Here is a 24,569-nt window from a genome sequence, read left to right on the forward strand (position 1 = left end):
CTAAATGACACTAGTGCATACGTCTAACCACGATGGTTTTTCATTTTTTTTAAAGTTATAGAACTTCTTTACCTACTATAAGTAGTACAACATATTTTGACTGTGAGGGGAAGTGGTGACTGAGTGGCTAGGAGCTTAAGTTCAGAACCGATGTGATCTCAGGTTCAAAGTGCGCGATTTTTAGCTCCTCTTGAGTCATCCCGACTCTAATGAGTACCTGTCATTAGTACGAGAAAAGTAAAAGAGGTTGATCCTTGTGCTGGCCACATGATACCCTCGTTAACCGTGGGCTACAGAAACTGGTGACTTTCACATCATAAAAAGGTCTGAAAAGGGAACTTAACTTTTTTTATACATTAGTTTGATGTCAATTGATTTTTTTTTCTTTTTAAGTGTGAAGTCTGTGTAAAGAGATTCAAAAGTAAAACTAGCAAGTCCATTCGTGGCTGGAAAAACATTCTACGGGCAGATTTGGACTCTTTGATTTGAAAGTCATACGCCGTACACTAGATTTATTAACCCTTTTTTTTTATTGTTTTAATTTAAACTAAGCCAACAAATCACAGCTCATACAATTAGCTTCGCTCACCTGACCTACACACACAAAAAAAAAGATCTATGTGATTACTCTGGAGAAAAAAAAAGCCATTTACTTTGTGCAGTGTTAATGTTGAGTAAATAATTAGCTTTGTTATTTATTATTTTTTTATTATTTTGCACAGAGATTAGTTATTAGAAGATTACATTTATACTCCAAGTATTCCCAATAAAATACAATAAAGTAATATGAACATGTTTAGCGGCTAGAGATTTATACATTCACGACATTAAACTACATTCTGACACTCATAATGTTTGGGTTCCACGACAATTCGTTCACTGACATTTTGTTCACCGACAAATCGTTCACGACTTTTCGTTCACCCGACATATCGCTTACCGGCAACTGGCTCACAGACAACTCTTTCACCGACAGTTGGTTCACGACAAATCGTTCACACAACAAATGGTTCACTGACAATTCGTTCACCGACCAATTGTTCATAGATAAATCGTTCACTGGATTGTAACATATTGTTAATATTTTATGTTTTCGTCGCGTGTTTAAAATGTTTACATTAAAATTTTGTAGCTATTATTTCAAAAAAAAAAAAGTTTTGATTGCCAGAGGTCGGGCCTAATCCGAGTTTCTTTGTTGGTGAACATGTTGTCGGTGAACAAGTTGTCTGTGAGCCAGTTGTCTGTGAGCCAGTTGTCGGTGAGCCAGTTGTCGGTGAGCCAGTTGTCTGTGAGCCAGTTGTCGGTGAGCCAGTTGTCGGTGAGCCAGTTGTCTGTGAGCCAGTTGTCGGTGAGCCAGTTGTCGGCGGTGAGCCAGTTGTCGGTGAGCCAGTTGTCTGTGAGCCAGTTGTCGGTGAGCCAGTTGTCGGTGAGCCAGTTGTCGGTGAGCCAGTTGTCGGTGAGCCAGTTGTCGGTGAGCCAGTTGTCGGTGAGCGATATGTCGGGTGAACGAAAAGTCGTAAACGATTTGTCAGTGAACGAAATGTCAGTGAACGAAATGTCAGTGAACGAAATGTCAGTGAACGAAATGTCAGTGAACGAAATGTCAGTGAACGAAATGTCAGTGAACGAAATGTCAGTGAACGAAATGTCGTGTCCCCTAATGTTTGAAACATCAAATAATCTTCTTCAAATTCTTTACAAGCAAAATCAAAATGTTTTTACAAAATACTTTTTAAAAAAGCTATATTAAGTAAAGGGAAAGCACCGTAGAATCGCGGACTCAATATAGCAAGGTTTATCTCCCATTTTTAGAAATAAAAAAAAATAATTAATTATCACTAATTGTTTAACTAATATGTTTTTTAAAAAATAATTCATCTGTTGTCATCAATAATGAATAATTGTGCACAGTTTCAACTTGACCCGAGACTGGGAAATGGAAGAACAAAACGTGTAAAGGAATTCACCCAGACAGACAGAGTGAGTTGATAAAAGCTTTGTCAAAACATCTACAGCTTGACTTTGCAGACCACAATAGTAGTCATACACTGCGCTGACTAATGTAAGGTGTTCTATTTAATGTTGTGGCCTATTCGATTAAGAATTGTTTTGAACTATTTGAAAATCTCATCACAGAAACTGTCTTATCATTTTTGTTTGACATTATTTCTGTTTTTTTTTCTTAAATTGCTGTTTATATTTCTTTAGAATGTTATTGAAATGTTTGTTTTAAATATTTCTAAAGCGTGTTTGTTTGCATTCAAATTGTTTTCAATGATTATTCCTTTCCAACAACATCTCTGGTTGATGGCTGGTCTATGGCTGATCCACACGTTGTTGGTGTTTGAATTCGAAAAGCAGTCTCCATTTCTAATGATTAGAAACTTTTATAAAACACTAAAAATTGTCTATTAAAATTAAAATTTTCAGGCATTTTATTAGTGACAGAGACGTAATGTAAAATATTATCGCAATCCAATGTTAAAATAAAATAAAAAATCAAGACTAAGTTTATTAAAGATTTCAAAAACGCGGCGGAAATGAAGTGGGTTGGGTGACTGTTTCGACCCTGACCTTTGCCTTTCCTTGTTCCTCTCAATGGAAAAGTTTTCGACGGTGACCTCGCTGTCAAGCGTAACCCTAAACTATGTGACCTAAGCTTTGGACACAAAATAGTAGGACAAAGTTTGTTTCTTCTTATGACTGGATTTCATTTTTTTTTTAATAAACTTTATATACCAACTCACTAATACTGAGTCACTCTGTCTGTCTGGTACACATTTTGTACACGTTATCTCGGCCACTTCCCATTCTCCAATCAAGTTGAAACTTTGCTCAATTATTCCTTGTCCCTGACAACTCAATAAATCAATTATTTTATCAATTAGTCGTAATTCATTAATTTTGTTTTACATAGAGACAGTACTAGCTAAGGGAAGATACGCCAAATATAGATAATTAGGTCGTCGCATAAAAATTTGAAACTAGCAATAACTATGACATCTATTTTGATAAGCACTTCTATTTTGATAAGTCTAGCTCAGTGGCTAGCGCGTCGGCCTTCTATCAAAAAGGCTTGAGCACTGGAGTTACAATTCAAATCGAGCGACTTTTTTTTTAATTGCGCTAAACAAAAGCAATTGGTAAAAACATTTCCTATCACACTGATTTATTATTGTTAGTCTAGATCTATTAAAAATTGTATGACCGATTCAAAATAATTGATACCATTACACTTAATATAAGCTTTAGAAAAGTATTTTTGTTAAATGTGATACTTGTTACTTGTTTTATATAATAAATAAGCTTATACAAGTTCAGAGCCTGGGAAATAAAATACATAGCTCTTGTGTTAAAAACATGTATATCACAGAGAAAGTTGTCTCTACTTGAAGTGTTTCAGGTCTTTTAGAATTATAACATGTATCAGGTTTGATCCTAACTCTTCGTATATATATATATATATATATATATATATATATATATATATATATATATATATATATATATATATATATATATATAATGTTGACATAATTTTTTTCTCCCTCAATCAGTTACATTGAGATTTAAAGCCGATTCATAGACCATTCAATATATATATAATGCAAAAGCATATCTTAGAGTAGATATATATAAAAAAAAAGTGTTTGCCAAGAGTAGATAAGCGTGTAGCAATATCAATCTTTATGGTGCGAAGGTTGATGATTACAACCAGACAGCAGCTCTAATAAAGGTGGACACATCTCGCAGGCACACAACATTGATTGAAGATAAAGAGACTCTTTGACTTTCTTAACGTTCATCTGAGTAAACACTTGTATCATTAGAAAGTGTATGAGAACTCACTGGACATTCGCTTTGTTGGGGGTTTACACGAGAAACTAAACTATGTACAAGACGCTAAATTAAACTTCAATAGTGCCGAATACATTTTAAAAAAGTGCTATATATAGAAGAGCTTAGAACCTTTGATTGGGCAGTGATACAAAGTGTATACACATTCTACTATAATACTCATCAACATGTCTTTGATTATGTACGACGGATACACCAAACAGCTAGCTATAGTTTTTCCCGATACTGATGACATTCTCTAGTAAACAACATATGTTCAATGAAAATACACACACACACACAGCATGTCATTATGTCAATAATACTTAACATTCGCTCTAATCAAGGATGGACTTTCGAACTTTCCTTCGGAAAGAGTTTCACGTCCTAGCCTACACCTGCTGCAGAGGATGGAAGAGGGTGGGGCTTGAAATCATGGCCATCGTGAAGGCAGTTCGAGGCGCTACACGAGGACAAGCATCCAATTAAAATCTAGATCTGGAGAAGTTTCCGAGGCATTAACAGCATGTAAGTCTATTACAATACTCCTGACTGGACTTCAATGTCAAATAAAGATTAAATCTTTGAAATACATTATTCACTATTTTCGATTAGCCAGATAAATAAAAATGGAGATCACCTTAAAGACGCGCGAAGCAATACTTTTAGGACACAAGTTTGAACAGACCAAAACAAGAAATGATTGTGGGAATTCCCGCTCCACAAGCAACAACCTATCCAACGATTCAAATTGTAAGGCAGGTAATACTTTTCAACTCAAGGTTTTAGTTGGTCATCACTGTATCCATTTCATAATCCATTGCCAAACCAAGCAAAGATGTTGAAACTTTAAAATACTGTAGATGTGAGCAGGGTAAAACATTCGCAAGGCTTTTATGCTAACACTAATAAAAAAAAAATTCTTTAGCAGTCTTAATCTTTGTTGTCCATTTTTTTTGGTGATGTAATCTGTATTTATAGTAAACTTCAACTTATCATGTAAGAGAGTGCCGAGGTATTTGAAAGTTAGAACGATTTCACAGTTCCAACTAAAGAAAAAATGCGCCATTTTCCTTCTTTTCCTGACGAAAGTCGATTAACTTTCTTTCTTGTTTTTGTTATACAGTTAATATATAAAAGAAACAACCTTACACAGTTTTGCAATGTTTCTTTTTCTGGTAAAAAATGTGTAAACAAGAATAAATATTTGAAACAAACAAACAAACAAGTAGATAATGAACGTTTAATAGTTGATTATTTTGTTTGGTATCGAATGTTCAAAGTTTCAAGCTGACAGTAGATAACTATAAAACCTATTTTTATAATCGATTCGCTGGCGCAGCGGTTAGTGTGTTGGCTGCAGGAGGCTTGAGCCATCGAGTTTGATTTCAGGTCTTTCAATTTTTTTAAAAATAATTTCCTTTAACAAATGATCACGGTAACAATCACCCAGATACCCCCTTCATTCCCCCCCCCCTCCTTTCCTACTGGTCCAGACAAGTGATAGGATCATAGTGTATAGAGAAAGCTAAAAACAATGACAATGCGCTAAACAAAAACAATTGGTAAGCTTTATTATTGTTAGTCATGATCCAAATTAACTGATACAACTACAACTTAATAGAAGCTTTTAGTGTTGAAAGTATTTTTTATATTTCTCATTTTATTTCTCTGAAAAAATTTGACAAACAGGCAACTCCATCTTTAGTGTATAGCTTTTGTTTTAATGATATCGCACCCCGTGATCACATTACTAAATTCTTTCATCCTTCCCACTGTGTTTTTTTTATATTGTATCCGACATTGAGCCTGTATTTAAAAAAAAATGAGCTTTATACATCTGGTTGAGTTCAGAATATCTCGTCTTTATATTCTGTCTTCTACTTGTGAAGCGTTTCATCCATTGCCTCATTGGCAACTAAATCCAGACAGTCAACATTTGACTCTGATTTGACTTTTTGTCTGTGCGATAACTTGTTACATAGTTGTTGTTTTTTTTTCTTGTGGGGACGTATTTCGGCAAACACTTTGACGTTAGAAGAACGTCTTTTTTTTTTGTCAATGCGCGCACTGAGGACGTCACACATCCTTCCCAGCCAACACTGTTGATCAACAACACCTTTTTATAATAGAATTTAATATCGAAATTTAAAGAAATATAATTAATTGGTAGAAAAAAAGATATAAACATCAAGAAACAAAGCACAGTAAGAAAACAAAAGACTAAAAACATCAACAAGAAACCAGAAAGAAGTGCACACATGTAGTTGAGTATGACAACTTTTTACCTGTCAGCAGATTGCTCACATAATGTGCAAGAGAAGAATTACGTCCAGTGTTTATATAAACTGTATATACACATGTGCAAAAAAAATTCTAATTTGATGAAGAAGAAGATATACTAAATGCAGCTCAAGACATCAAGCCGCTAGGTCTATGCCACATCGGCCTTGTCAGTCTACGGAGTAGTCCAGTCGAGACAAGTACGCATTGTCAATCCATGTGTTTACCTTTTTGACAACTAGTGGTAGTGGATACAGGTTTTAGCAGGTAACGTCACGGGTCAATGATTTTACTTTTTTTTCCCCCCTGTACTCAAAAGTAATAAAAAAAAAAAAAGTACATCTGAAGTTATGACCAACTATTATCTCTCGTATCTCGACCCGATTTCTACGTAACAATGGCCTTCACTACCACACTGCAACAGACCCCTCCCCCCCCCCCCCCAAACAGAATACACATACTATCAATCCATTTCTGTTGTAGGTTCTGACATGGTTAACACCCAAAAGCTAAATCGAGTGTCATTTCTTCTCGGTAGCAGCCAGTGAGGACATCCAGTGTCTAGGTACATCGCTCTCACAACCCACAGTGAGAAGTTATGAAGACATTACGTGGAGTAGTTTCCCTTATATAATATTATGCAAAATAAAAATAAGTTATCTGCCTTTGCCTAGTCATCTCTAGGCACTGGAAATCAACCCAAAAGTTAATCAATAGTATCCTAAATAAAAGAGGGTGTAATCAATGGTTACCTATATAATATAGGGTGTAACAGATTTCAAAAGAATCAAACACATGTTTAAACGTATCGAATTGGAGTGGTTCGAAACAAAAAAGGGGGGAATGGGTGAAGGACATATGTTGCCTAGGAAAAGTAAATAAACAAACAACCAGGTAACGGTAACTCAAAAGATATGTTGTTAGTGTCCATTATTTAGCTATGATTATATAATTACAATAATCATGATCGTATGTTTATGTAAATATCTATATCTTTGAGAATACATAGTTTCTAGTCTTCACTTACATTTCTATGAGTAGCTCCGAGTCTTATATACAGACGTGACTTCAAAAAAGAAGATGATTACGTCCTACGCATCATGCATTTAGTCATGCATATTAACCAATGACCTAAACGCTGTCAAGTCACTGGTTTTCCTGGCTGGCTCAGGCAACCCATTCCATGCTCTAATAGCACTAGGGAAGAAGGAGCATTTGTACAAATTTGTCCTAGCATATGGAACGAGGAATGTGCCTTTATCTTTGTGTCTTTCTGAGTATTTTATTAGATTTTGTTTTTGTATTTGAAGATTATGGTTCAGTGTTTTATGTATAATTGCAACTTTACTTTTGAGTCTTCTGTCCTGAAGGCTTTCTAAATTTAGTGATTTTATTAAAGGTGTTAGTCTAGTCAAATGTGAATATTCGTTTGTTATGAATCTCACTGCTCTATTTTGTGTCTGTTCTAGTTTCTTTGCATATTTTTATTTTTTGTTCTTTAAGTCCAGAAACGACAATTAGCAAGTTGTCATTGGGTGGCTGTTTGGTACGACGTCTCCATTGGCCTGGTGTCGAATCCTGCACGCTGTGATCCTCTGTAGTGATCCTCTGTTGTGATTCTCTGTTGTGATCTCTGCTGTAATTTTCTGTTGTGATCTCTGCTGTGATTTTCTGCTGTGATCCTCTGACGCCCTGCAGGAGATTTGGTCAAGGACGTAATAATCTTCATTTCTGGAAGAACGTCGGAAAAACTGAGTAAAGCGCATTCTAAGAGCTCAAAGACGGAGCTAAGTAAAGCGCATTTTAAGAACTTGGAGACGGAGCTAAGTAAAGCGCAATCTAAGAGCTTAAAGACAGCTAAGTAAAGCGCAATCTAAGAGCTTAAAGACAGAGCTAAGTAAAGCGCAATCTTAGAGCTTAAAGACGGAGCTAAGTAAAGCACAATCTAAGAGCTTAAAGACGGAGCTAAGTAAAGCGCATTCTAAGAGCTTAAAGACGGAGCTTAGTAAAGCGCATTAAGGAATATCTTCTTACAGCCTGAACATCCGAAATGTATAGAACTAACAAAACATTTTATAAATAAAGATTTTATGATTGATCAATATTTTCATTATTACAAAGCTTATACCAAATCGCTCTATCTTTCTGTCTGGTAAAAAGTTTGAATAAGTTATTTCTCCTAAGGCTACACCCATTCTTGGATCAAGTTGAAACTTTAAAAAATTATATATTGTACTTATTCAAACATGAATTAATTTTAAAAAGTAACCAATTAGCCAATTAATTATTAGTGCTTAACTCTTTTGTTTCTTATAGAAGAAGGGAACTAACTACTACATTATTAAGTGATATATTTGTAAGTGCGGAGTTCTTTTCCTTGTATAATCTTTGTTTTTTAAAAAGGATTTTATATTGTGCTTGTTTTCTTGTAAGACATTAAAAAACTGTTTAAAACGATAATCTGTTTCTTTTAATCCCTTATCAGTGTAACAATGATCGCACAACGACCTCTCAAGGCTGCAGTCACCATAGCAACGCCAATGTAACAATGTCATCGTGGGCGGCTAAAAATGTGGAATTCGAGACCCAACATGTCTGCCTTCTCACCATCCAGTCGTATTATGTCTGGAGATAAAGAAGACACTGCAGGGAAATTCAAAAATAAACATGTGGGCAAAAGGAGATAGGTCCTAAGCCTCTTTGTTTTTGTTTCGCGTCCCTCTGTGACTTTAACATATCACGTGACACAAAGACATGATTCAATCACATGACCCTTTTGTAGCTCGTCATTCCTCTCTCTCTCTTGTGCGAGACGTCTCAATTAATTATGTCACGCGGATCCGGAAAGAGTAAGGAATGCCGGCACAAGGGTTACAAAATAAACAGAGCGTTATCATTTGTTGAAGTCCCATGTAACTTGTAGCTCGCAGATTCCATCAAACCATCCTCTCAATCGTCTGAAGCCTGCCAGCCTCGGAGTGTATAGAAAATCCAAGAATAGGTTACTTAAATAAATCGGGAATGGGAATTCTTAACAAAACCCAAAACGGAACTTCCTGTGTTCCAGAAAAACATGTTGATGCATTAGAAATGCAATTCTAAACATCTGGAAACAAAAATAACAACAACAGATATAAACAAGCCAATATCGACAACTACCTGTAGGCCTAATGGTCAAGTGAAACTGTGACATGGGCGTACATTTCGTTTGCTCTTGTTAGAATGTTTTGTTTTGTGTAATGACAATTGTAAGACACAAATCCACAAGGATAATACAAATTAGTATTAGTATCAATTTAGCACCGAGAGACATTTCACATTTTAGGAGCTGACTGTTTGCTACTAATGGCTTTTTTTTTTTGTCGAGATTACTTTCTCAAAAATTTCCATTTTGGGTCAAAGAAGGTTTCGGTGTCACGGAGCTGGAGTTGAGTTGGGGGGGGGGCGGATTCTTTAATTTCCAACCTGCCACGTTTGCGATGTTTTACTGTAAATTTCATTTGATTTTAACATGTGTACATTCCTCAATTACTACAGTAACGTGTTCTAGTCTAGATTCTAGGCCAACTAGAAATTATTTCATTTTGTTTTAAAGTGAGTGAAAGGATTAACAATCATTGTAAAAATTACAACTCAATGAAGTCGAATATTATTTACAGACAAAAATTGTGTGCTGCCTTTGCGACGAAATGGGGAAGCAAAACAGAACCCCCGTTAGGGTGACAAAGGATCGAATCCGTTGCACTGGCGAGGAAGGAAGAAAGCCCCAACAAACATGTAACTACCCACAAACCGTCACTCATGGAGCCGTTTTTATGACGGAAACCTGCATGGCTGATGTGGTACACAGAAAGAAAATGGGGGACTTTCATCGGTAAACTCGGCATTCGGCCTCGCATCTAAGCCGAGCGTCTTGGGATACGAGCATGGGCGAAGTGACTGATTTTTTGCTTTGATTTTATTTATTTTAGGTGAGATTTTAATACTAAACCATCACTTGTCCCAGCGCAGTCAAGGGGATTCTGAGTTTTAAACCCTCTACCAGGGGTTTTGCAGTTAAATATATTTGCGGTGGGGGGGGGGGAGAAAAAATCCCCCCCAGGAAAAAAATCCTGGCTATGCCCATGGATCATACGAGACATCGGTAACAGGGATATAAAAAATTTACATTGGCCTAGATCTTTTCCAGACAGTTTTTGTTCAAACAGGAAGATGGAGGCAAGCTTCCCGTGTTCCTAGAGTTTCAAGAGTCTTCGAATCAACGCTTAAGACAATGACAAAAAGAAAGAAGAAGAATACGAAGCACAACAAGATCAATGCCAGGCTGCCCCCCCTCCCCCCTGTACGACGTAAACATCACGTGTACGCTCTTCTTTTTCATTCATCAGAACAATGCATTCTCTCTCGCCGCTATTACGACCAATAGAAAACATAGAAAAAAAAAAGACAGGCAGACAAAAACTGTTTAAAGCATTGATGCCCATCCACAGCCTTATGCGACTCCGGAACTTCAGCTTACTGTGCATGATGCCACAGGGGTCAGGTTCCGTCCAACTCGAGATTTCCTTGTGACCCATCGTCGAAAATGTATATGCTCACCCACCCCACCACCACCCCCGCCCTAAGTAACGAGGTATTCCGCTGCTGAGTAGGTCACACAATTTCCAAAAAGTCTAAATCTGCATGTGACAAAAGAAATTCGGAATTGGTCGCATTTGTTTAGCCAGATAGTGCAATTCATTGTCAATAATTGTCTATACTGCTGTGCATCTCTTAAATCGAGTTTCTTCATCAAGACCCATATTAAAAATGCATACATAAAACTTACAGCCTACATACAATATTTGCATAATATGATTTATTCTATAAATCTTTCACGTCACAACGTAACTATGTTTGTTTTTTTTTTTATTATTTTTTTTTATTTACTGTCCTTGTCAATACAACTCGTGCTTATCGAAAAAAAAAAAGATTTATCTCCCTGCAATGAGTTTGGTTTTCCCAGTGTCTCTAATATCAAATTTTTAGAATATAAAAAAAAAAAACATGAAAAATTTAACAGGTAATACCTCCCCCCTCCCCCAGCCAAATTAAATGGTTACAAACTATATATAGCAGCAAATAAAAATTAATATAGAGAATGTTTGGATTACCTCCCCTATAACTCTGTTAAGGTTCATTATTACACTTTCCCTGTTTGAATGGATAGGGACATTTTTTCCCATTAATACTATTGTTATCAATTTAAATAAACAAAAATACATTAAAATATATGAAATTAGTCACAGTACTTTAGAATAAGTAAATACATTTTTTTTTCAATTTCAATCTTTTGGTAGGGTGTTGTTATTCCTTTTCAAAATACAATACAAATATACAAATAGAAAGGGTCAACGGCCACAGCATAGAGGATCCAGACACAGTACACAGAAAGTAACAGAACATAGTACAGGGGCAGACTGAGTACCGAAAATTGGTCCTGGCATCAGCGTACTATCAGGCCCACGTTACACATGTTAGGGACTTTCCAATTAAAACTGAATTAGAGCCCCCCACCCTTTTTTTTTTTTCGTTCTTTTATTTAATTTTACAAGAACTCATTTACGTTCTTTGATCAATAAAATTCAGCAAGACAGAAAAAGAAGAGAAAGGGCTATAGAGAAATGTGGTGTTAATAAATGGAAGCTACAGTTTTTGGGTCTGAACTACGCACGTAACGCAACTCTTATGGTAGTACTCACATACGGACAAACAAAAATCTAAGAATTTCTTTAAACTACAAAATTAAATTATTGTCTGGCATACAATAGCCTAGACTGTTCATTTCTAAAACACATTGTAAAAAGGATTTAACCAAACAAAAATGCTATAAGGCCAAATAATGAAAGAGCTGCGGGATACACATTCGAGACCTAAAAGGAAAGCTATTGCTAAAGACAGACAACGAAATGAGAACTTAAATCGACCACCTTCAGACCTTGGTTTTGTCTGCTATGGTTGTGGCAAAATATACAGGTCACAGCTAGGACTGCTTAGACAAGCGAAATACTGTGTGCTACTTTATAATCTTTAGACTCGAAGAATAGCCTTATTATTAATCTAATTGAAAAGAAAAATATGCATTTTGAAAATAAAAAATAATAATTTTCTAAGTAGATCTATTTTAAACTCACAAAAACGAATCGAAATAATTAAGATTTACATCTGAAACAGTTTGTGACTAAAAATTATATGAATTTACCAGATTTAGTGGCAAATGAATGTATGTAAATACTTCATAATTTTTTTAAGCATAAGTTTTTATTTCCTAATGATTAAAAATCTATTTACATAGATAGCAGGAAGTTATCCATGTGGGTAGTCGTCTGACCGATATTTGTGTAATGACACATATGAACGCGACGTATATATGTTTACTTTATCATATTTATTGATGTCCAAGCTACGCCCTGCATGCCTAGCATTTTACCGTAGGCCCGGGCTCAGAAATACGACGTTAGGCCCCTTCGGGTAAATTGAGTGCCACTGATCCCAAAATGAGCAATACTGTCTGTATCTTAGGTAAGAAAACATATCCAATAAAACAACACATACGACAGACAACACACAAGACAGACAACACACACGATAGATAACACACAAAGTGCACATGTTTCTCATGGGGTCAACCAGAACGAGGTCCTCAAACTTAGGGTCATTGGAAAGGTCAATGTCATTGGTCAACCATCTAACTTCCTAAGATTCCGAGCAACTTAATGAATCTTCAGATATTCTGAATGTGTATTGATCGTCACAAGTATAGGAACCTGAAGACTTCCCACAGTGCAACAGTCTAGGATGAATGTTGTACATGAACTTCATAGGAGATACAAGCTTTTACATTTTTGTCTGGGTCTTTGAAAATAAATTAATGTTTTTCCCACTCAGTAGAAGGTTAAAGGTTGGAATGACTGCCTGGTCGTGCGGTTTGCGCGCTGGACTGTCTTTCGGACTTATCGATGGTCCCGGATCCAAACCTTGTCCGCTCCCATCCCCCGTCGTCCTGTGGGAGGTTTGGACTAGGAAGTAAATTATCTTCAACTCTAAAGGAACACCCGAAACATGTGAAACAAAGGTTACTTATGATCACGAGCTCGGTTTTCAAGACAGATTTTGTTATTTTTTTGTATAAGTTAAAGTGTCATTATCTATTGCTGGTCAAGTCTGCTTTAGACAACACTGAGTATCTGTGAACAATTAATTAACTGTTTTCTGAATATTTGTACAGCGGTATAGATAATGCAACCATAAATAGTGTTATTTACTGTCTATTCCTGGTATTAATTACCTTTATTCAACTACTGACTATGTACAGTCATATTAAGGAAAGAAATGACAAACGAAAACAAACTTCTTTTTTACTTTGAGTGCACTTTCACAATGTTTACACTTTATATTATCATTATTATTATCAGACTTATAATTTTTATTATTACTAAACATCTTAACACGTTAGAATTTAATGAAACACTGCACTACCAATCGAAGAGTTACCTTCCTTTAATGGATTTCATAATAGAGTAAAAAGATTTAGATTTAAGGGGGATGCACAGTGAGAAAACATAGATTTAGGTCAAAAATATCGATATTTTAAAATTAATTGATTTTAATAGTTTAAAATGTCTAGAATACGAATTCCCTATCAGAATACTAAAAAAAATACGTTTTATACATCAATTTTGTATTTTAAATGTATATATATTAGCAAAATTTTGATGTTTTGGTGAAAAATCAACATTTTGTAAGCTATAGTTGATAAGCTAATGTACGCTCTCATCCCTAACAGATGGTATCGATACAAAGGTCTACTTTTCTAGTTCCGATTATGTGCATGGTTTCTCATTCTATAAATAAATAGTACTGCAATAAACTTTCAAAATACGTCACTACCTCTTTTTTTTTCCCTATATCCTCATATACACACCCACAAAGCCATATTTACGCATGCGCACCATCAAAGCTTCTTTGGTTACTATACATACACGCATGCGCACTGAAAAAGCTTCCGTAACGACAAAGTATGCACGCATGCGCACATGACGTGAACCGGTCCTTCTTCTGTAAACTTCCATCACATCAACAATCGATTCATTATTGAAACTCAGAAATGCCAACAAAAGGTTATATGTTTGGAAAGAAAAAACGTTACTGTAAGCCCAGAGGACGACATGCTTCAAAGACAAATGCACAATTACAAAGGTAAGTCTAGATCTAGAGTTTGCTTTTTTTTTATTTACTAGACAAGCGTGTGCTGACACATAAAATAATGAAACCTTGGCTCTTTGAGTTCGACAACTGTTTATCCAATGAATCACATCTAGATCTAGATCTAGAATCTAGATTCTATAGACATTAACTAAATATCATGAAAATGATTGCAAACATAGAGATCTATCCTTTTATAGATCTAGTCTATATTAGGAGCATAGATCACATTAGAACTAGATAATCTCTAGAGATTAGATTATCATGTATGATGATGTATTGAACAGTATTGTAGGACTTCAACTTCAACTCAAGTCTTGGTCTTAGTTTTTTTTTTTTAGATCTAGTACATATTGTCATATATAGATCTACATTACATGTAACATGTCTCTATACATTCTTTACTTTTTATGATTAATACAATATATGATTTCTAAAATGCATTATAAAATTTAAAATAATCTTCATGTTGTGATAGATGTGACGTGTACTTTCATACTATTGAATTTTTTTTTAAAGACCCTCTAATTTATTTTTTATTTGTTTGCAGCTCTGTTTTGGATACAGCTGGATCTGAAGCAGCAACAACACAGCCTGCAAGTGCAGCTGAGCGAAAAATATCCCTAACTGTAGTTACTAACGCTGATAACACCAATAAGAGGCTGCCTGAAGATTTCATATACGTCATGATGAATTCAATGCAATTGACCACAATGGTCTCCTTGTTGTGCTGTCCACATTGCTTTGACAACAAATTAACTATGTGCATCACACAATCAAAAGGCATGGCTCATTTGATTAAAATCAAATGCCTAAATTGTGAAACATATTTGTGGTCCGACTGGACCTCAAAAAAAAGTAATGATGTTCATCTGGATATTAATGTCCGCGCTGTCGCTGCATTAAAAGAATCTGGAATCTCGCATTCTAAATTTGATAGGTTTTGTGGACTTATGAGTATGCCCTGCATGCACAGAAATACTTATAACAATCTAGCTAACATAGTCAATACTGCTATAATTGAAGCTGGTGAAGAATGTATGATTAGGGCATCTGCTGTTGTGCATGGAAGAAACATTTCACAACCTCTAACTACAGATGAAAGAATAAGTTCAACAGGCTGTCCTGTTATTACAGTTTCTTTCGATGGGACTTGGCATAAAAGGGGCCACTCATCTCATTCAGGAATTGGCACAGTTATTGATTTTGATACTGGACTCGTCATCGACACCGAAGTCCTATCAAATTATTGCCATGTTTGTGATTCAAACTCTGCAGAACTAAATTTTGATGCCTCTAAGCATATGTGTCAAAAAAACTTCAGTGGCTCAGCAAATGCAATGGAGGCCGCAGCAGCATCCAAAATCTTTTCGCGCTCTGTGGCATCCAGAAAACTTGTTTATGGCACGATGCTGTGTGATGGCGATAGTAAATCGCATTCATCTGCCATTACCAACTCAGGATATGATGTAGAAATCTTAAAAGAGGACTGCATTAACCACATCTCAAAAAGAATGTTTAATGCTTTGAACAATTTAAAAATGTCTAACAAAAAAGAACTAAATTATAGGCTTACAAAGCCAAAAATTGAAAAAATTACAAATTACTATTCCAAAGCTCTGCGCCAAAATGCTCCCGACATTCAAAAAATGAAGCTGGCTGTTATGGGCTCATTTTTTCATATGATGAGCTCAGACCTAGATCATAACCACAGGTTGTGTCCTGATGGCGCTACATCTTGGTGTCACTTTAAGAGATCAGAGGCACTAAAACAGCCATATAAAAAACACAACCAGACCATCACATCAGAAATAGGTAAACTGTTATTTCCTATAATGAAAAGACTAACAGACACAGATCTGTTAAAAAGATGTTCTAGAATGGGAACACAAAACGCCAATGAATCTTTTCATTCCCTCATTTGGCAAAGATGCCCCAAAACAGAATTCGCAACATTAAAAACGGTAAGGGCTGCGACATACCTTGCTGTTTTAGCCTTCAATAATGGACCTGTTGGCATCAGATCAGTTTTTGACATATTAGGCATTCCCTGGACACTAAAGAACATTTCTTCTAGTGAGAAAAAGCAAAATGTCAAACTACAGCTTGTTAGAAAAAGAAAATCAATCGCATTAGTGTCCAGGAGAAAAAACTTGAAAAAACGAAGAATTGAGCATGAGCACCGGGCAGAGGTTCTAGAAGGTCCAACCTATCAATCAGGCCATTTTAATGAATAGTTTTTTGTTTTTTTTATTATCTATTATGTTGTTTTATGTTAATATTCCCTTTTTTTTCATTTTTATGGTTACAATAAATATTTTATATCATTTTAAAAACTTTAAATGCGTTTTTCTCAAAATGTATTTTTAGGTGCATGTTGTCCACAAGAATCTCAAAATCTTTAGTTCTGTATAAGTTAGACTAATAATTTTTCACATGTAGTTTATTGATAGTATATCATAGGTAATAGGCTGCAAAAATTTTCAATATGTATAATAAATTTCATTAAAAAATAAAAATAATGATGTGACCTCAGATGAAAAATGGGGTCGGAAAAAAATAAAAATTTTAAAAATTCATAAAAATTAAACCAGTAATAATTTTCAAAACAAAATTAGCCAGTTACCTATGGGATTCAAATATCTATCAGGTGCAATAAAAAAAATAAAAAAATTTTGAGTACTTTAGAATATTTTAAGAATTTTGTAAACATTGTTTATTTTCAAGATGGCCGCCATTTCCATAGCAACCCAAAAGGCTACACTCATAAAATGTGTATGGTTACTCATGTCTCTATATGTTCTATCAAGTCATGCATAAAGCTTTTCTATTTATCTGTAAATTACAAAAATTGAAATTTCATTGTGCATCCCCCTTAATATGGTTGACTCGGCGCTTTATAGAACCTAGAATTTCCTGACCACTGTGAAGAGTGAAACAGCAGAGGCTCAAGTCCATTGATATCAACATAATTTGTGTTAATTTTGTTTTCACCTAAATGATCTTTGACACAGCTGTTGATAATGTATAAAGCCAGGGTTGGCCCCCACTGCAAACAACATGGGGTGGTATCACTGGGTTATTTAAAGAAGAGACGTACTTTTGAAAAGGTCAGTTCATCTCAAGATTGTCGTTGTTATATTCAGTCTTTACAAATACTTAGTATTTTAGAAGTATCCTTCAGTTAACACTAGCTTCAAGTCCCATTGACTAAGTCCCACTGTAGTTGTGTATCTCTTTATACTTCAATTAGGAAGAGTTCAAAAATAAATATCACTTTCTCTAATACAAACACACATACAAACGTCTAAACACAATGACCGCAACATTCCGAACCCATGACTTGACATCTCATTAACACATCATCTGACATCCATTATACTTTCGTCACCAATTAATGGATGTCACCCAGAGAATGTTTCTGACACCAGTTCTATACTTAGAGACAATTCTGAAAGATTTATTTGTAAATTTCTGTACTATTTTTAAATCAATATTATGTATCTCCATATCTAAGCCAGACTGATTGTATGTGCTCATATAATACACTTCTATATATGTAGGGAGAAGCGGTGGCAGTGGTAAAGCGCTTGGCTTCCGAACCGAGTGGTCCCGGGTTAGAATCCTGGTGAAGACTGGGATTTTTTAATTTCAGGATCTTTAGGGCACCTATGAGTCCACCCTGCTCTAATTGGTACATGATATTAGGTGGGAAAAGTAAAGGCGGTTGGTCGTAGTGGTGCCCACATGACACCCTCGTTAATCATGGGTAACAGAAAAAGAGGACCTTTACATCATCGGCCCTATCGATCGTAGAGTCTAAAGACTTGAGGAATACATGAGAAGTCTGCCTCACAAAAAGACTTGAGGAATACATGAGAAAGTCTGCCTCACAAAAAGACTTGAGGAATACACGAGAAAGTCTGCCTCACAAAAAGACTTGAGAAATACACGAGAAAGTCTGCCTCACAAAAAGACTTGAGGAATACACGAGAAAGTCTGCCTCACAAAAAGACTTGAGGAATACACGAGAAAGTCTGCCTCACAAAAAGACTTGAGGAATACATGAGAAAATCTGCCTCACAAAAAGACTTGAGGAATACATGAGAAAGTCTGCCTCACAAAAAGACTTGAGGAATACATGAGAAAGTCTGCCTCACAAAAAGACTTGAGGAATACATGAGAAAAGTCTGCCTCACAAAAAGACTTGAGGAATACATGAGAAAGTCTGCCTCACAAAAAGACTGGAGGAATACATGAGAAAGTCTGCCTCACAAAAACTATGAGGTAGATAAAGGTATATTTCTTGTCTCTTGTATGTTCATATTGAGTTCGTAAGACTTACATCTAGAGAGAATATTCAACATTGAAACACATCAAAAACATTTTTAACTGAAACCAACAACACTCAGCCATAAAACACATCAACAGTATACAATAAATCTAACAAAACAATATTCAACAAACACAAAAACAACATTCAACCGTTTAACAAAATAGAATTCAAATGAAAAAGAAAAAAAAAGACTGAAACATAAAAGAAAGTCTATAACACCCTACAATGTAACGCAGCACCACTCAACAGTTGCACATAGTAACAAGTGAACCATAAAATAACAACTGGATGTCCAAATCAAAATTTAAAATAAAAATGTCAAGCCCGTAAAAATAAAGGAGAAATATATTTTTTTTTCTTGGCTGTTCTTGGGTAGTTGTGGTCTAAACGTAAATAGGATTCTAAATAATCAAACATTAAATTACCGGTACAAGATTGTGTTGATTTTTTTTTTTACAAAGCTTATATCAATTCAATCGTGACGTCTGGTACAAAGTTTGTACACGTTATTTCTCCCACACTCATTCTCGGATCAAGTTGAAACTTTACACAATTATTTATTTTACCTTAAAAAAAAAGAATTAATTTCTTTCAACAACCAATTAGTCAAGTAATTATTGGAATAGTAAATTAATAATTTTGTTTGATATCAAAAGAGGAAAAAAAATCATTATTGATTAATATAGATTTAAACATGGAGTTCTGCCGCTTAATGAAATAACGTTCAAAATTTGAACCTGACAGAGTCAGTTGATATAAGCTTTGTAATAGATTTGTTCTACAAGCCAATGCGGTTAGAATTTCAATTCTACAGTGCTGAAAAGTGCATACATATTTATAGATTTATTTGTGCTTCTAATACTTCGCTTATCAACACTTCCGGTACTCTGTACACCGGATACACCAACAAGTTCGCTACTAATTATAAATTTGACCCCTGTGTGACAATCTCTACAATGATGAAGCAATTATTTGTGTGCATTGGTTTTAAATATAGTTCATATGTAATAGTGATTTAACTGATTAATTGTATCAGTAGGTTTTAATATTAAATAGCAAAAACTGAACCATAAGTAGATCTGTCTCATTACTTACCAACAACGACTTAAAAATCCACTTGACCACTTTAAAGGCCGTGTTAGACCTGCGCCCAGGCCCGTCCGTAGTTGTCATGTCCTCCTTCATGCTGACCGGTCTACTGAATTTCAATGACTGACCCTTTTGTTCAAGATAAAACAGCGTAGTTCCAACAGATTAAAGTAAATAGAACACACGGGAAAGCAGAAGTGAACATGACAGTCTTTTAACCACAAACTCTGTCATCACACAGAACGTTTTCATATCGATGTAGTGGACAAGGTCTGGATCTGTTCTCAGCATACGTTAGAACACAATTTAAAGAGAAGTACTTGTATAGGCATTTAACATTTCGTTATAACTCGCACGCGATCATGCATACCGGTCAAATAGCATTTGTGTTTTGGTCAAAGATGCAGAATAAATCAAACGACACTGTACTGGATCTAAATCTAATATTCCAACACTGGTCATATAAAAATATAAATGCTTCAAGATAAACATAAAAATTCTGAACCAAGAAAAAATAACTCAATCTAGACGACGTTGGATCACATGAGTTCCCTTTCCACACAGCACTTCGCATGAATTAATCCACCGATGAACTGTTTGTGTGTCAGCTCACACGTCACACTTGGGAACTTTTCCTAGATGCACTTTTTTTGTTTTGACGTATTCCTATTTCTCAAGACTAGAGATCTATAGCAAAAGAAGAAAAAAAAAAGAAGTACACATTTCAATCCCACGCTTTTCATTGGCCTACTCGATTGACGGCTTGTGAAAAGAAGAAAAAAAAAGTGATTGGCTACACTTCCAGCACGTCTTACGTATGTCATCGGCGGGGCCAACCTGTTGACACATTGACAGTGACAACTTCGTGAGGAATAAGTAAAAGAAAATACCTAGATCTATATTATTTGGATCTTTCTTTTTTTTTCGCCCTAGCGTCAATAGTGCATCGCTTGCAGAACCCTCCCCTGGGGCTGTGTGTCCTGCACAGTAAGGCAAGTGGTGAACGCTAACCCAATTTAGGTTTTAGTTACTGGGTTATAGCCCTTTATTTAAACAAGAAACTTACATGAAAGAAGAGGGGAAAATTTTAACCAACAGTTCTCACAATGTTCTGAACATTGGATTACAGTACAGACTTTTAATTGGAACAATTTCTATTGTTTTATTGTTTTTCTTAATAATATATATACAAGTGTCACAGATTACATTATAGAATTGTTTGTACATTTCATTTTTGAAAGAAATATAAGCCCTCGACATGAGTCTCGGGATTTAATCCTCAAATTTAGACACTTGTCATTCAAGTCAGGATTTACCCAAGGGACGTAATTAGTATGTTTGAAATATATTGGTTGATTTGAAATTAAACAAAGACATTTTTGAAAAGAGTTAGCGCCAGAGAATTGGCGGTAGTAAGAAAGTAAAGTCAGTCGATAAAATAATGTCCTTGTAGAAAGTCACGTTTCTAAGAGCTCTGTTTGAAAAGCCTTTGTAATATGTTCCATGCTCATTGATTTGTAATTTGTACATAAACTGTACTTACGTTATGTTTAAATAAAGTTCCAGAGTTTTGTTTTATCAAAAGAATCATCAATTGTAATTCTAGATCGTCATTTTTGTTAACTATTGAATTCAAGTAAAAATCCCCGGCATCACAACACATCGTGACGTCATATCATCCGAATGTTGTGACAACAAGTAGGATATTAAGAAAAATACAAATCTTTGAAAAGTGTTTCAAGCTAATTGAAATGCTCTCTATTCCATGCAACGGTTCACAACGAAACTGACTTCTGGTTTGAGAACCGTGACGTAGAAACAGTTGGTAGGTAAAAGTTTGAAAGAACTTCGTGACGGCCCATGTAGTTTCTAAAACCGCTGCAATATTACTTAATACAAAAGTCTTTTGTACCAGGAGAGTCGGCGCTCCCCCCCCCCCCTTTTTTTTTTTGGCAATTTATTTTTTTGCCTTTCTAATAAACTCGACGCGAGTGAAGCGTACCTTTAAAAAAAACAACCTGCATAAGAGTTAAAACACACATAATAAATGCACTTCTTAATAACCTTGCCTACAACCAATTAATTTTAAAAAGTAAAACACACTCATTTAGAAACAATGAGAATAAACAGGATCTTAAAAATAAACCTCTCTCACACACACACAAACACACACACTCTCTCTAAATTGGTAGACTTAACGAAACCGACCCCCAGACTGTAAGTACTTGACAAAATAGTACACAACTTTCTTTGTTCTTTACACCTCCCCCCTTTCCTTTCGTAGGTGCTTCTAAAACCAAGTGGAAATGTAAGAAACCTGATCCCACTTCCACTAGTCTATCTACAGCTCCTTTTTGTTTTCCCAAGATGACAGCAGGGTACACACAATATATATGTAAGGTATAGTCTTCGAGTTAGAAGATCAGGATGATTGCAGTATTTCACGTGAAACGCAGATCAAGCTGTGACCTACATATTATGTCACACCTAAGGCTGAAAAAGTCGTTGTCGGCAGGGAGGTCTACTTACATTCTTTTTTGGCGCTGTTTTGGCCTGTCTTCTGCAAGAGTTTTCTGTGGGTGTCAAATGTTTTTCCAGGGACATATCTTAAATTTCTCCACACAAAATAACACTAAATATTCCCCCTTCACCTATTGCTTAGTCTAATGAACCGTTGGGGGACCACATGAATCTGTCGACACTAAGTATACAAGCAACTTAAAACTGACACCAACACTGGGACATATCAAATCTTCAAATGTTATTTATTTCATTTGAAGGAAACTTATTTGAGATGTTTTTTTCCCTCACTTTTTGATTGATTGTCTCTGACAGATATTGGATTGTCTCTGACAAACATTGGATTGTCTCTAACAGACATTGGATCGTCTCTGACAAACATTGGATTGTCTCTAACAGACATTGGATTGTCTCTGACAGACATTGGATTGTCTCTAACAGACATTGGATTGTCTCTGACAGACATTGGATTGTCTCTAACAGACATTGGATTGTCTCTAACAGACATTGGATTGTCTTTGACAGACATTGGATTGTCTCTAACAGACATTGGATTGTCTCTGACAGACATTGGATTGTCTCTAACAGACATTGGATTGTCTCTGACAGACATTGGATTGTCTCTAACAGACATTGGATTGTCTCTGACAGACATTGGATTGTCTCTAACAGACATTGGATTGTCTCTGACAGACATTGGATTGTCTCTAACAGACATTGGATTGTCTCTAACAGACATTGGATGGCATTGACAATCCAGAAGACTACGGGATGAGGGAGATAAGCTGTGCTAAGCTGGGAGGGGGGGGGGAGTCTTCGAGTCTCTTGATGGAGAATGCAGCTTTGAAGGACACGGTCAGAATTTTATGGTGATGATCAAAAAGGGCAAATCTCCCTAGTCCATATTTTTCTAGCTTCCTCCAGGGTACATGATTGTCTCATTCTGTTGTGTTCGGTTCAGAGACGAAAAATTATATATTGGTCATGTCTGGACAGTTTGCAATAGGCTTCGTTTTCTTGAGCCCTATGTGAAATTTAGTCCATTTCTTGTTTATTCTAATCTCTATTTTTGTTTTCGTGATTCAACTCTAAATAGGGCAAAAGTTATCTCCCTTTTTTCCCCAATTATGACCACCAGTTATCTAGGCTGTTGGGTGAATGAGAAACTCCTCGGTTACGCAACAAAGTTTCTTAGATTTAAAGGCAATCAGCGAAATAACAAAAGAGTTGTAACGTGGATTCTCCTGTCTGAGCCACTGAGAAATAAAACTGACATCCACGTTTCAAAAGAAAAGAAATAACAATCTTTTTTTTTTTCACTAAAGAGAGAAGACAAGCAGAGCCCTGGAAGAAACCTTCGCCTACACATCGTCCTAGGCACAAATATGTTTACGCTCGGACATTATTTGTATAAAGATTCCGCTATGTCTTCAAGTCATTTAGGTGAACATTTAGTCTAAGCCTCGAGGCGTCCAGTCATATCTTAATGTCTTGACTGAATTTATTGCCGAGGTGAGGCGTTGTCGGCGCCATGGGGGAGGGGGGGCCTGTGAGTTAGCTGAAACAACATTTGAGCGAAAGACGAGGTTGGAAGAAAGATTCTTTAGAGGGCGGCTAATCGATTGTCTTACATAATATGAAACTAACTTTATGTTTTAAAAGTTCCTTTAGCTGTAACAGCCAATCTAAGACAATGAGCACAGATTACAATTGACACGGCAAAACTAACCATTTAGGGACTCAAATACAATGAAGAAAGAGCGACAAGAATGAATTTACCTTTAGAAATACGTTTTAAGTCAACAGACATTATACCAAAAGTATGACTGATGGAGTGACATTTTCAATTCCTACTTTTAATTCACACTTTCGTCTTAGAAAAACAAATTAAATTATTTTTGTTGACAAAGTTTCATTTTCCAAACGACCAAAAATTTCGCACATAAACTCATTCACTAAACATTCTATTACAATTTCAGCACTATCACTTTCATGGAACTCAGGAGTAACAATTATATTATATTTTTGCTCAATCAGTAATACGCATGTTTATTGCCATGTACTTTCCCTAGATTCGTTCTTAACTTGAATAAACCTACTAGACTTGTTTAAGCCAACGTTCCGCATCAAGCTTATAACTCAGTCGCTTTGTTCACAGAATATAAGATATAAATAACAGACATTGACTTTAGTCAAACGTTATGAATGTCCAAGCGAATACTTCATTTGGAGTAAGAGAGAGTCCAACAATGTTTGCTTA

The 24,569-nt window shown here is 35.7% G+C and overlaps 2 protein-coding genes across 4 annotated transcripts in view; one reads left to right on the plus strand and one right to left on the minus strand.

The window, feature by feature from the left end:
• LOC106070006 (myosin heavy chain kinase C-like) overlaps positions 1 to 24,569 on the minus strand; it is a 64,356-nt gene that overhangs the window by 22,077 nt on the left and 17,710 nt on the right. The window contains exon 2 of one of the 3 annotated variants that reach the window (XM_056034889.1): positions 19,796 to 20,476. The exons of 1 other annotated variant lie outside the window; for it this stretch is intronic. In XM_056034889.1, the coding sequence (XP_055890864.1) occupies positions 19,796 to 19,885 (90 nt within the window). In that variant the 5' untranslated portion in view covers positions 19,886 to 20,476. Of the gene's footprint in view, positions 1 to 6,125; positions 6,338 to 19,795; positions 20,477 to 24,569 lie in introns of those variants that run through there. One more of the 3 variants, XM_056034892.1, reaches the window with a different exon arrangement.
• LOC129927225 (uncharacterized) lies at positions 14,164 to 16,707 on the plus strand. Its single transcript, XM_056034894.1, has 2 exons — positions 14,164 to 14,358; positions 14,915 to 16,707. The coding sequence occupies exons 1-2, from the start codon at positions 14,267 to 14,269 to the stop codon at positions 16,599 to 16,601; spliced, it is 1,779 nt and encodes a 592-aa protein (XP_055890869.1). The 5' UTR covers positions 14,164 to 14,266; the 3' UTR covers positions 16,602 to 16,707.

This window comes from Biomphalaria glabrata, chromosome 7 (genome assembly GCF_947242115.1).
Source record: "Biomphalaria glabrata chromosome 7, xgBioGlab47.1, whole genome shotgun sequence".
Classification (NCBI taxonomy): Eukaryota; Metazoa; Mollusca; class Gastropoda; family Planorbidae; genus Biomphalaria; species Biomphalaria glabrata.

Excerpts from the sequence above, each read along its gene's own strand:
- LOC129927225 (XM_056034894.1), top strand. The coding sequence starts at position 14,267 with ATGCCAACAAAAGGTTATATGTTTGGAAAGAAAAAACGTTACTGTAAG. Across the intron at positions 14,359-14,914 it reads ACAAATGCACAATTACAAAG|CTCTGTTTTGGATACAGCTG; the intron begins GTAAGTCTAGAT and ends ATTTGTTTGCAG.